This window comes from Otolemur garnettii, unplaced genomic scaffold, assembly GCF_000181295.1.
Source record: "Otolemur garnettii isolate 467f Iridium unplaced genomic scaffold, OtoGar3 scaffold00001, whole genome shotgun sequence".
NCBI classification, from domain to species: domain Eukaryota; kingdom Metazoa; phylum Chordata; class Mammalia; order Primates; family Galagidae; genus Otolemur; species Otolemur garnettii.
The window spans coordinates 54119700-54134434 of NW_003852396.1; the positions used below are offsets into that span (position 1 = coordinate 54119700).

General features: G+C 36.9%; 1 protein-coding gene across 1 annotated transcript in view; it reads left to right on the top strand.

Moving 5' to 3' along the window:
* ANO3 (anoctamin 3) overlaps positions 1-10527 on the top strand; it is a 413466-nt gene extending 402939 nt beyond the window's left edge. The window contains 4 exon segments of the mRNA XM_003781189.2: positions 744-891; positions 6990-7070; positions 7225-7330; positions 10328-10527. Coding sequence (XP_003781237.2) covers positions 744-891; positions 6990-7070; positions 7225-7330; positions 10328-10510 — 518 coding nt within the window. The 3' untranslated portion in view covers positions 10511-10527.
* Positions 10528-14735: the final 4208 nt, after the last annotated feature.

Here is a 14735-nt window from a genome sequence, read left to right on the forward strand (position 1 = left end):
GCCGTCATTGTTGTTTGGCGGGTCCGGGCTAGATTTGAACCCACCACCTTAGGTGTATGTGGCTGGCACCTTAGCCACTTGAGCCACAGGCGCTGAGCCAACCTTTTACATCCCTTTAAAAAAAAATTTTAAATATACTTCAGTATAGCCAAATTATAAAGAGTTTAGGAAATAAGGGAGAAGAAAGAAAGTTGCCCTGTTATTCAATCACCTGTCGCATTTTTAATGTTTTTTTTCCAGGACTTTTTTTTTCCTCATCAATATTCTTACAGATAAATTTAATTCTATTTTTAACACCAGTTTTGGCTATGATCAATAATATATTGATTCCTTACACTGTATATTCTTAAAGCTTTTTTCTGTGGTCATATGATGCCAGATGACCTCCTCAAAAGTAGAAAATGTCGACTAGTAAGTTGCAAGTACACCAAAGTAGTTTTACTTTTCTTGTGTTTTGTAGATACTTGAAAATGTAGATCTTTCAGGGTATACGCCACCATGTAGAACCTGAAGTATTTTTATGTATAGAGTTTTATTGCCATAGCAAGTTCTGTATATTAGGCTTGGAAACATCCCGCCCACCTATACCATGCCTCACTGTTACAGACATGAGCCACGTCCTAATTGCAATTCATTAGCTCTGTGGACCCCACATAAGTAAAAATTCCTTCCAGAAAAGACTGAATGGAGCATTTTCACAATTTTCATTTGTATTCACTGCCTTTAATCTTTCTCCTATTTAGGTATCTGGCTCGGAATTCTTGAAGGAATTGGTATATTGGCTGTGATCACCAATGCATTTGTAATTGCTATAACATCTGATTACATCCCACGTTTTGTTTATGAATACAAATATGGGCCCTGTGCAAACCACGTGAAACAGAATGAAAAGTAAGGTTGAAATGTATATGTTTTCCTAAATATATTTTATGTTTCTTATATAAAATGGGAAGTTTTGTTTTGTGTGCATTATTGTTTCCAAGCATTGCAGTTGGTAATGTGTTTATTAGATGAAATCAAGCACAGTTTAAAAAATGGTATTTTTTACAGCAAATAATTTTAGTCTCTCTTTTTTTTTTTAACCTGGAAATGCATCACTGCTATCAAAATGTTAAAGCAGGATAACGTATTTAGAAGTCAAATGCTAGAACTAGAAGCAATCTTAGAAATGCCGCAATGCAACCTTCTTACTGTATCAGTGGTGGACTGGTTGATCAAATTGCTGAAGGGCACAAAGGTGGTTTGTGGGGAGATAAATAAGAAGAAGCAACTGTAAGCCATACAAGTGGAGATTTCAAAAGGAATTTATAGCGAAGGGTGTTGTTAAGGAGGCATAAAAAGTTTTCTTGGACCTGTCTCCCATGCATTTTCTGTCAAAATTTAAATCCACCCTACAGAGCAGTGTTCTTAAACCTCTGCACTGTTGACATTTTACATTAGATAATTCTATTGTTTAAGGAAGGAAAAGGGGCTGTGTTGTGCATTGTAGGATGTTTAGCAGCTCCCTTGGCCTCTACCTAGTGGATAACAGTAGCAGCCTCCCTATTTCCCAAGTTATACCAACTAAAAATATCTCCATGCTCTGTCAGATGGTCCCCGGGGAAGCGAGGTAGGAATCACTCAGTTTAGAACACCACTTGAGATGACACAGGGTTTTTTTTATGTCTTCCCTATTGAAAAAACATATTGGGATAGAGCACAGGAGGGGATTAGATTCGGGAAACAGCACTGAAGAGGTGAAGAGGTGAATGTTAGGTGTGAGGGTCGTGATGGGAGAAGCTGCTTCTGCCCTTTCCTTCTGGAACAGCTGTGGGGTGTGGCTGAGCCAGATGCAGGACCTGTGCCAGACAGGACGAGCCCCAGTTTAGGATACAGTTAATAGTTATGAATGGATGTTTTCTCAGCATACTGAAATGCCTTTCTGAATACACATATCTCAGTTCTTCCAAGAGAGGAAATAAAAACATGGGTATTATTTTATTTTATATTTTGGCGTCTTATCAAGAGATTTTACCCTAAAGTCAGACACTTAGGTTTGAGTTCTAGCTGCCTTTCTCTGACAGGCACATCATCAATCTAGACCTACTCGGTTTTTTTTAAAAAAAAGAGTAGTGTCTGAGAGAACACCTTATGCACTGTAAAATACGATATAAGATGGTTCTTAGTATTAATGGTGAAAAAGCGAAAGTTCTCTCTTTTCTTAATTCATAATAATCCAGCTTAGAATCCGTTAAAAGCTATTAAACTCCTTAAGGGTATAATATACAGTAGAACCTCCATAGTTGACCACCTCCCTACACTGACCACCTCCTTAACTTGACTTAATTTTCATAGACCAGACATACACCACATGTAGTCAATGTACAGCAGGCCTAGTTCCTTATGTTGACCAGTGTGTTACAGTCCCTTGGGTGGTCAACTTACAGAGGTTCTCCTATGCATAAAACATTCCTGTCTATCTGACCATTATTAGCTTTTTAAACGTCCCTTTAAACTTATATTGTACGTATTTTTTCCATGCATAATTTGACCCTAATAGAAGCCTTATGAGGTATTCCATACAGTGAACAGAATTTTAAGTTTATTAATAGTTACTTGTCAGAGTTTGCCTGGAGCTTAAGTTTATGTCTCTGCCTCAGTGACAGGAGACTGAGAAGCAGATTTGGCCAAGTACCTAGGCTTGTTTGGCAGTCCTGTCATAAGAAACATTATTTGCTAGTATCTTTACTGCCACCTAGTGGCAAATAAAATGAGGTTGGAGGGGCATCTATTACCCTTTACATTTCAGGAACTGCCCTTCACGATATGTAGCACCTGACCCCTTCTCTGTACTCAAGATCTAGCGATGTAGACTAATTTCAAGCAAAGATGTAGAAGGCTTATGAGACCTTGACACCACACGTTCCCCTGTTGATTAATGTCTTGCCAGCTGTGCTTAGTAGCTAAATTGGAATATATTCATTCAGATTGGAAATTTTCAGGGCAAGATGCAAGAGGGACAAGATGGCAGTGAAAACAATGGTATTTGCAAAAGAGTAGTTGAAGTGACAAACTACATGGTCTAGTATGAACAAGGAGGAGAGTTTAGGGAGCGTAGCCCTGTAATTAAGATATCAAGGTTTAAAATGAGATGGAAGCGTACTTGAATCCAGGCCCTAGGAACTATTTGTCCTAGGGCAATGGACCTGCACATATTCCTCAGGGTCCATGAGGTTAGGATAGTTTTATAATGATACGAGAGCATTATTTGCCTTTCTCACATATTTACATTTTCACCAATGGTGCAAAAAGAATAGTGAATAAAACTACCTGGTGGATTTGCATGAGTCCAAGTAGGGGCACCAAACACTATTAGTAATGCCTACCGTACTCATGAACAATAATTAAAGAGTATTAAGAAATTCAGTGTGCCCCCCATTGAACCATAAATAACCATTATTTTAATAAAATCTCCATTTTTTAGTAAATGACTTTGCTAAGTATTCTTTGTGATAAAATGGGAAGTATGAAAAAAGCACTTCTGCTCCAGACCAAAGTGTGTCTCAAGGAAAGCGCTTGTGTGATTACTGGAATAGCAAACTAAGTAAACTTTTTTCCAGCATGAAAGTCTGAAACTGTAATTATTGGGGATACAGCAGACACTCTTTTAAAGAATGCATAAAACTACTAACTGTCATTTAAAGGGAACAGTTAATAGTATTTCTTACCACTGATACAGTTCAAGCTTTGAAGTGAAAATTAGAATTTTAAATAACTTTTATCTACCACTGTGAGCTTGGAAGCTTCCCAGTACTTAGAGAATTATTTTTTTCTGAGAAAAATAAATGGTGATATCAATAATTGTGGGGTCTGTAGTAAAGCTATATCAACATTTGGAAGATATGCATAAGTCTAGGAGCAAATGTTTTCCAAATGACCCATCTTTGACGTCACAAAATGATGCATGAATAAAAGATGAATTTAAAATATGAGCTATACTTTTAGGTTTTAATATAACAACATAAAATTTTCATCTATATGGTTTAAGATTTTCCATTGGAGCTAAACTTTAAGAAATATCACATACAGAATTTTGGTGGAATGTCAATGAAAAATATCCACGGTTATCTGAAAAGCTATTAAAATAGTCCTTTTACAGCTGCTTATCTAGGTGAGGTCATATTTTCATAAAAAAAGAAAAATTTCAACAAATTTAATATAGAAGCAGATATGAGAATCTAGCAGTGTTCTGTTAAAACTGACACTAAAGGAATTTGCAAACCTATAAAACAATGTCATTTTCATTACAGTTTCCTTTTGTAAAATATAACGATTTTTCTTTAAAATATGTTACATTGATTTGTAATGCATTTGAAAGTTATTTTAAGCTCATCTTGTTATTGTCTAGTTATTTTGAGGTTATCTTTTCCATGCTTAGTGATCTTCCAAACCAATTAGCCAGTCATTACAATCACTTGTCATACAGCCTTGGCAGAATCACATCCCTGCTCCTCTGAACTCTTTTTGTCTACTCTCCACTGCACCCAAGCAGTTCGCGAATGAAGCAAAACAATCAGCCTGACTAGTTTCACTTTGAACTTTTATCATGTACCTGTATGGCCCTGAGGAACAGACTCTATTTCCCTGGTCCATTTGCTGTTCTACTTTGCAGAGAAGTTTGCCAGGCCTTCTCCTTGCTCCCCAGATCTTCAGCTCCTCTTTCCTTATTCCCACTCTCACCTAATCTTCCTTCCTCCTTAACTAGGAAAAGTGAACCAATTAAAAAATAACTTTCACAGATGTCCATTTTCACATCTACCTCCCTACAGAATATGTTCTGTACCGTCTGCCTTCTCCCAGTTCCTAGAATAGAACGGTGTTCCTACTGAAGGCAAAATCTCTCCACCGTGCCCTGAATCTCTTTCTAACTAAGAACATCATTCTAGTAATTCCGCCCTTTCTCTTATACCTTACCGATGTTGCCTCTGTTGTCTTTTCCACATTGACATGGGAACATGCTCCTAGTCTTTCAGTCAGTATGTACAGTCCTCCCTGGTCTACCACCCGCCAGTCACATCGCCATGTCTTTGCTCTCATCTGTAACAACCACAGGTGAGAAGACTTTTCTGTTCACCAATTCCCCCTAACCTCTTTTTTTCTTTTTTATTAAACCATAGCTGTGTACATTAATGCAGTCATGGGGTACCGTGTGCTGGGTTTATATACAATTTGAAATATTTTCACCAAACGGGTTAACATAGCCTTCATGGCATTTTCTTAGTTATTGTGTTAAGACATTCATATTCTACATTTAGAAAGATTCACATGTACCCTTGTAAGATGGACTATAGACGTGATCCCGCCAATCACCCTCCCTCCACCCTTCCTCCCCCCTCCCCGCCCCTCACTCTCCCTCTTCCCCATATTCTTGGGCTATAATTGGCCTATAGCTTTCATATGAAAGCTATAAATTAGTTTCATATGGAATATTATGCAGTTTACCTCTTCACCTTTAAAGTCTGTCCAGTAAGATTTATGCCCCAACAACCAACCAGAATTTCACAGTGACTTTCACATTGTCAAACCCACATGTCAGTTCCCAGTTCTCCCATCAATTGGGGTCTGAGCAATGTTTGAACTAATCAGTCATATTTGCTAATTCTCATCTCTCAACTTCTTAACTTTTGGGGTGCCCTCGTGACTGCCCTTCAACTCCTAATCTTTACTCATGTGGTATGTTCTTAACAAGGTCTGCTGTAAGGACCCTATTAGAAATGTGAACCCTCAAATCCCAATCCCCTTCCTTATGTTAATCTGTCATGATGAAAGACAGGATTTATGCTATTTTCTTCAAGGATATCCAATTTCCCCAACACCATTTTTTGGAAAGACAACTCTTGCACTAGAGGATTGCAGTGGAATTTTTGTCATAAATCAGGTGGTTGTGTTTTTGTGGATCGTTTTTGAACTCTCCCCTCATTTCCATTGGTCTGTTTGCCTTTTCTTGCATGAACACCACTGTGACTGAATTACTGTACTTTATGTTAAGACAAAATTAAGAGCTCTGATCTTCCAAACATTTTCTTCTTGAGCATTGCCTTTGATGGTGTAGATATTTTTCATTTGCAGATGAGGTTTGGATTCAGTTTATCAGTTACCATTTTACAAGATCTGGGAGAACCGACATTTTCATAATCCTTGAACATACTATCTGATTCCACTGAATTAGGTCTTCATTGAATTATCTGAGAAATGTTTTGTTTTGTTTTGTTTTTTGCAAACTCCAATGTAGAGGTCCAATGCACCTTTTTCAGATTTATGCCTAGGTATTTGGTATTTGTAGGACCACCATAAATAATATTTCTTTAAATTTCATTTTCTGTTTTCCATATACACAATCAGTATGTACAGTCCATAACTGACATGAATGACAGACTTATGTATTCTTTCTATATCTGAATTACATTATATCTTTTTCTTCTACTTGTATAAATTATGTCTAATAGAATGATAAAGGAAATGTCTGTCTTTTTCCTGACCTCAAGGGAATGAGTTCAGGGTGGTTAGCATCTCACTGTTAAATAGGATATTAGCTCTCTATATATGTTTTTATGTGGGATTCCTTATCAGATTTTACCAGATTTTTTCTTTGTTGAGTGGCATTTATTATGAATGTATATTCCTGAAACACTTTTTACAGAGTTTTAATGCCTAGGAAGCGATTAGCAGAATGTCTAGGGCATGGTAACCACTTAAGAAATTGTAAACTGTCTGAAAGAGCAAAATAGGAACTATCGAGAGAAAAAGACGGGGCAAGAGTCTGTCTCATTAAAGTCCAATTCCAGATGGGAGAGAGTTAGGGAGTAGAATAAGAGTGATGAGTTGTTAAGTTCCTAAGTAGAATGGAAGGAATACTGGCATTTATGAAAACTTTGTCATTTATAATGAAGAATGTAGACTAGAAATTTATGAATTACTGAATCTCATGATATTTTTTCTTTTTCTTCCAGTTGCTTAACAGGATATGTCAACAATAGCCTCTCCTTCTTTAACCTGAGTGAGCTGGGAATGGGAAAATCTGGTTATTGCAGGTACTTACTTATAGTAACTTTTCAGCTGGCTTTCACCTCTCCATCCCTTCCTTCTACGTGTGAATAATCCCATTTAAACTCTCAGTTGGCATTTTAGCAAAGCAAAAGTATTGAGGGCCTTTCACCATTCTTTCTTTGTTTGGGGGGATTTCAGGTACCGAGACTACAGAGGACCTCCTTGGAGTTCCAAACCCTATGAGTTTACTTTACAGTACTGGCACATCCTCGCTGCTCGGTTGGCCTTCATTATCGTGTTTGAGGTTAGTGCCAAACTGAAAAGAAAATGTCTGTAGGTAGCAGGCCTTTTCCTCTTAAAAGTCCATAAGACATTGGAAGACTTCATTCTGCCTTTTGGATGCTCCAAGTTCACTCCCACTCCCACCCCAATCTTCCCAGGCTACCCAGGGACTTAGCAACTATCCTTTCCCAGCCAATGTATCAGTTGCCTCTTTGAAGTTCCTTACTGACTTCCAAAAGAGGACTTAAGTAGGTCCCAGAGAAAGCTCGGATATGATGAATCCGTTGTAGGAAGTACAAAAAGCACGAGTTGAATAATGTCAAGAGTGCATGTTAGTGGGTATTTATACCAGTAAATAAAGGCTTAAAAAAAGCCCTACTGAACAATAATTAACTTGTATGTAGTAGCCAAATTTTTGTTGTCGTTGTTTGGTTCATTTCTTTTGGTTTCATTTCATTTGGCTTTTTATTTTTATTTATTTTAAAATTTTTTTGGATGTAATTATTTTTAAATTATTTTTGATGTAATGCTATTAATTAGCCAAACTCTCCTATTTAATGAATTCACCAAATGACTGAATGTGGTCATACATACTTCTTTTTTTTTAATTGTTTGGGATTCATTGAGGGTATAAAAAAGGGATTCATTAAGGGTCTAAAAAATTAAGTTACACTGATCGCAGTTGTTAGGTAAAGTCCCTCTTGTAATTGTGTCCCACGTATGGTTTGGTTTTTTAAGAAAAGAATGGTTTTTCATCACCTGATAAAATAATCTATTACCAGGATGAAAATCTATTCATGAGGATGAAAAAACTAATTTTCTGAAGCATCAACTCTAATTATAATTGTTCGCATAGATATTTGTATAAGGGACATTGGATGATCCAATACATAATGGCTAAAACCCTTTTATTAACAAATGCATACATTCTGACTGTTGGAGTTAGGCAATAATATTAGATTATAATCCTGTTATGATTATTTATAGAACTCTGGGGAAGCCATATTGTTTTTGCCTTATTTAGCATATGGTCAGTTTGATACAGTGAAGAATTTAACACCAGAATTATTGAATATTTACTCTCTAAGGTCCCACTAGGGTAGATGAAAAACTTTAAATGCATGTATTTCTTATTCAAAATTATAATGAGAAAAATATAGCCATCCCTTTCTTTAAAAAGTCTTTTTAAAGGCAAATAGATTTCTTAGTTGATCTCTAAAAAGTAGTTTAAATTTTGTAGAGTAATGTCCTTTATCTTTAAAATAAAATGCTTCCCCTAAAAGTCTTATTGAGGACTGACATTCTATTACTTAATGACTCTTTGAGCCTATAAAAATATGTCCTGAGGAAGTGAGACTTTCCAGCATGAGAGTTTAACATTATACCCTTGCATTGTGCACAGTTAAGTGTCTCAACAGAACAAATAGTAAGTGAGGTGGAGGTTATGTTAACTAGTTTGATGTAAGCATTCCAAATTGTATATAAAATCAGCACATTGTACCCCATAAATGCATTAATGTACACGGTTATGGTTTAATAAAAATAAATAAATAAAATAGCATGAGAGTTTAAGACAAATTTCAATGGTTCAAAAAAAGTCTTTTTGATTTTTAAAAATATATGCTGTTTGCTTCCCCTCATCTTCTTTTGGAATTCAAATGAGCAAAGTTAATAAAATTCTTGAATTTAGAGTAACCCGTCATCGTGGGTCTAAATTATTCCCTCTGTATTTTTTCTTCTTCATTCCCCATTGCTAACTTCATTACCCACCCACTCTCTTCTCTTCAATGTCAATTCTTCCCCATGTTTATTTTCATATTTGTTTATAAAAATATATCTAGTATTATTATAAGCATTCTTTTCAAAATAACTTCAATGGTATTGTGTGACCAAACTATATGAGAAAATCCTTACTGTGATATACTTACTATACACTTCAATCTCTTGGGACACATATAGCAAGCTCAGCTCAAAGTGCCCAGAATTTTTCTTTTCCACATAGACTATTGTCTACTAAAAGTCCTTTAGGTAAATGTGTTCTTTTTCACAGATCATGCCAACTCTAGATTTATCAGAGTAATACTTGTTTCTTTCTAAAAAATATTAAGATCTACCTTTCTGCACAGGAGAAATAAAAGATTCATTTATTATCATAAAAGGTAATATTTAAGCAGTGCTTACACTATGGCAAGCATGCTTTTAAGCCTTTTACATCTATTTCTTTGTTTAATTCTCACATCAACCTTTAACATATCCTATTATTCATTTTAGGGATAAGACCCAGGATATAGGTGATTTGCCTAACACTTCACACTCATGAGTTTAATAGTAGGATTCAAACGCCAACAGTTTTATTCAACATCTAGACTTTTAACTATAATCATATTGCCTTCTGAGTTTTATTTCTGATTATTTTCAATATAAGACTTTTGTCAGTTTATTTTTTCATTTAACTATAGTCATAATGCCTTCTGAGTTTTATTTCTGATTATTTTCAAAATAGTACTTTTGTCAGCTTATTTTTTAAAATATAAGCAACATGTTTTCATCATAAAATAATTATGTGACAGAGATAAAATAAGTCAAGCATTTATCATGATACATGAACTTAATAGGAGTAGATATGTTGAAAACTGTGTGTGCAAGAGGTTGAGTCTAATCCCACTGTAACAGGTAGACTGTATTCTACATGGTTTGTCCGGTATGATCTTTCCCATCTATATGTAACAATACATGTCATAATAATATTGTGTAATATGTCAGATTTTCATAGACACGAACACAGGATTCATTCCGTGTGTATAAAGTAGTATCAACAAGTGGAAGGAAAAAGAGAAAATAATTCTTTGTTTCATCCTGACATGTGATAGAAGACACCAGTGGTATCACCAGCATAATTTTATTAATGTATATACTGAGTTCTGAGGCTTGATTTAAACCAAAGGCAACATTGCTCCTGCTTTTACTGTTTTATAATTAACATTTCAGAAAATTGTAATTTTCACTCTTAAATTTTCAGCACCTTGTTTTTGGGATTAAGTCATTCATCGCATACCTGATTCCAGATGTACCAAAGGGTCTCTATGACCGAATACGACGGGAGAAGTACTTAGTCCAAGAGATGATGTATGAGGCCGAGCTGGAACATTTGCAACAACAGCGGAGGAAAAGTGGTCAGCCTGTTCACCATGAGTGGCCTTAGTTGATGCCTGTTACCCAGCAGAGGTGGCACCATTAGTGGGAAGAAATGATGGCAACTTTGAATTCTAGGCAGGATCTGGGAGGAAGGCATACTTGGCAAACCATATATATAATACGCTATTTGGAAATGTATCACAGCCACCTCTGGGATTTGGAATATCCAGCCTTATGAAGGGGTTAGATTGACATTTGCAGGAAGCCAGGATCTAAATCTCAGACCCAGTCTCAGGGAGTTGTTATGTTTGGAGACATCTGCCTTCCATCAGCCACAGTGTAACAGGATGGGTGATGATAAAATTCCTAGAGGCAGATTTCCATGTAAATGTTCACAGGCCAAGCATGACTTCAAGTATCATGTGGTCTTCACTCACATATTAATCTTCTTTGGAAACTGAGTTGAGATGTCTATGAGAAGTGATGTAAATCAGTTATTGCCTTTGCTGCCAGAAGCCCGGGTCCCTTCAGTTTACAGGTTGGTAGGAATAACCCTTGTCTCTTGCTGAAGTGATGGAAGTGGGCCTCCAGGGAATCAATGCTGCTTTACACTGACTATGCAGTTGAAGAGTCGTACATCACCTTGAGTAGTCAAACCAAAAATCTAATATTCCCCAAAGAATACCATTCACTAAAATAATATTCCATTGCATTGGCTGCATTCAAGTCTGTTTTATCACTGACAGTGACGGTCGCACTGAACTTTTTTTTTTTTTTTTGGTACTAAATGCCAATCAAGCCACATGCTTATAAAATATGAATGGTGATTCTTAAATATCATTTAGAACACGACTAATCCATACTTTGCTGTGGAAGGCTGTTTTGTAGTATATTTAATGTTTCCCTCACTGATTTATTATAAGTTTTACAGAATAGCAACTTGAAATTCTGTAAATATGTTGGTTTCCCCTGTACTTTTGCACCTTGACAGTGTATAGCGCGAGTTATAGTTTATGCAGCTCCAAGACCACTCACACACTATGCTACTGTCGTATGTTTATTCGGGAAAACTGAAGCCAGATGCTCTGAAATACTTATGCTTTTTTAAACCATATGCATTCTCACTCATGAGCTAAAGAAAATCATGCATGGACATAAATCTATATTATTTGTAAAAAAAAGAGAAACACTCATTTATTTTGTGTTTTACTCTCTTTTTCATCACTGAAAGGAGTATTCTGTTACCATCATTGCTTTCATAGATTGGTTTAGTTTATTTCTGAAAACTCTCTAAAGTCAAACTAATTGTGCAGGGCATAATTTTGCTGTGTTGTGAATTCCTGTTTCAGTGTCAACCCTGTACCTGTATGACTGTTCACAGACTGATAAGGCGGGAATGATGGGGCATTCAACCAAAGGAAGTCCGGGGGAGCTGTAACATCCTGTGGGGATGGCATGGGTGGAACAGAATGTTGATATAGGGAACTGAATCACTTTTTCTTGCAAAACAAGGAAATCCCAATTTGCCTCCCCAGAGAATGGGTGGGGATCACATATATCCACACGCACCTATACACACACATATGATTATTATGATTATCATTCATCCAATTACCTGTTGTCCAACTAAACTAAGCACAGTTGTTTCCAAGTTTTAAGAGACCAAATTGAACCCAATGGAAATAAATCTACTATGTATATGTGCTAATGTTTCTCTGACAAGACAATGATAGTTTCTCTTACTAAGAAACTATTGTTTAATTTGAACACTTAAAATGTTCTGTTGACTTTTCCTCCTTGATCTCTAGGGAAAAGCTGATAGATGATAGTAGTTGTGTCATTGTTTGTTTTTGTCAAAAATATTCACTTCCTAACTTTTCCTCTGATTCTTAGCAAGGGGAAGAGCTTCAAACTCTACTCTTCCTTTCCATGGCCTTGCTATGTAAGACTCTAACATTCGGATTCCAGAGAGCTTGTCTTTCTGCTGATTTATGGCAGTGAATCCCACTAAGCACACAAAGGGGTTATAAACTCCTCCACTCTTCCAGCATCTGCATTTCCTTTTCTTTTCTAAGGTAACTGTATACACACATGCCAAAATATAAATACTCTCCATGCCTACGGCTGACAAAAACAAACGTCTTTGCCAAATTAGGAACATAAGACAGAGACATTTGTCTTACAGTACTGCGAAGAAGGATGACAGCTGTGTCCTTGATAATTATTCTTCAAAGTTTTTATGTAGCCCTATCAAGGTTTAAAATCATGTTGATTGGCTAGAGAGAAAAATATGAAAAGAGAAGTTTGTTTTCATTAAACAATGGGAATACATTAATTTAGACGATGCCTTCTCCATCATTTTTGAAACAGAGGTGAAAAATAGAAAAACCAACCATTGCCTGAAATGTTTCCCTTGTGAAACCACGCAGTAGAGTCCAGCTACGCCTTCATCATTGTTGACTTGTACAATCCTAGCAGGGCCTTGCAGTAGGTCAGTTTTAGGTCATTCTGCTTCAGTTGGGAGAAATGTTTTATATCATGGTTTTTATATGAATACAAATGATTTCTCAAAGATTTATAGCACACACGATTCTCAGGAATTCTGTATTACATGAATGCTGCTTATATATTTTCATATTCTAACTTGTCTACTCAAGCAGATATGTACACAATTAATATGTATGTGCATGCCATCTGCCTTGACAAGTTGTTCCGAGATGAAAAGCTTACACAGTACAATGTATGGAAAATCACACTAGATCCTCGCTGAAATAGTTTGTAACTGTCTGAGTCCGTGCACGCACGTCTGAGATAAAACCCTGCTGAGTGACTGCATGATGACATACAACTTCTGAATGCTGCACATTCTTCCAAAATGAGTCTTGGCACAATTTATTGTATAATGGAATGAATAGGAAACTTTTTCACTCAATAAATTATCATTTGATATGGTATTTTTCTTATCATTTGCATGTTAAACTCAATTCTGCCTGTTTTATGAATATTAAATCGGGATTTGCTGACTGTGTTTGGGGAGGACTCACTCTTCTGCTCTATGAGGTAATAGTTTCTTATTATTGCAGGCCCTGAAAGAGTTTTGACACTTTATCATCTATAAGAATAATAATATTGTCTTCAAGTCATTTGCACATTCAAGATCAGATAGGATACCTCACTGACCCTAATAATGCTTTGTGCTAGAAACAGATGGGAGAGGAAGCTGGACTGTTTCCTGTGAGGGTGATAATGCTTACTCCACAAAGAAGCACTTTCTCTTTTTCACATTTATGCTGGCTCTAGCAATTGCCATCAAAATCTCCTTGGGACAGGAATTATAGCACCAATACCAGCACATCCCAAGGAAGGGAGGAGCCTCAGGCACACCGCACCAATTGTTAGCAAGAGGCTACCGACTTGCCCATTTGCCTGCCTGCCTTCCTTCCCTCACTCCCTGCTTTCCCTTCCTCTTTTCCTTTCTCTTCTCTTCTCTTCTCTTCTCTTCTCTTCTCTTCTCTTCTCTTCTCTTCTCTTCTCTTCTCTTTTCTCTTCTCTTCTCTTCTCCTCTTCTCTTCTCTTTTCTCTTCTTCTCTTCTTCTCTTCTCTTCTCTTTCTGCCTTGATGGTCTAAGTGGTTACCTACAGCATTACTTGATCAGCCATCCCCAACCTTTTTGGCACCAGGGACCTGTTTCACAGAAGAAAATTTTTCCACGGCAGGTGGAGCAGGAGCGGGATCTGACAGGACACAGCTCAGGCAGTGATGCCAGTGATGAGAAAGGGAGCAATGGCTGTAAATGCAGGTGAAGCTTCACTTCCTCGCCCCACTGCCACTCACTTCCTGCAGCTCCTACAGGCCATGAACCCACATGGTCCACAGCCCCAGGGTTGGGGACTCCAGGCTTAACTGATATGGCTAAATTGACCAGCCTCGTCAATCGGCAGAAAGTAAACATGGGTCCAGGTGTACGTGAGTGTGAGTACACACAAAGCCTTACACAGTGGTCATACTTTTGTGTAACAATCACTGGGACTTAGTATCTGTCAGATATACCAACTCAGTCCTACCATGGTGATCAGTTATTTCTGCTTAAATTTCCCCCAAATCATGGTATTATAACCTCTGGGGATAGCGTTTATCCAGGGAATTGGTTAACATCTAATCTCACCACTGGTATTCTTAGTAGCTCAGACAAGAATCTTAGGAATGGCCTGAAGAAATCAGAGTCTATGGAAATGCAAGCATTTCCCTATTGGCATTTCTATTCAAAATGAAATATGGCAGCAATACCTAGG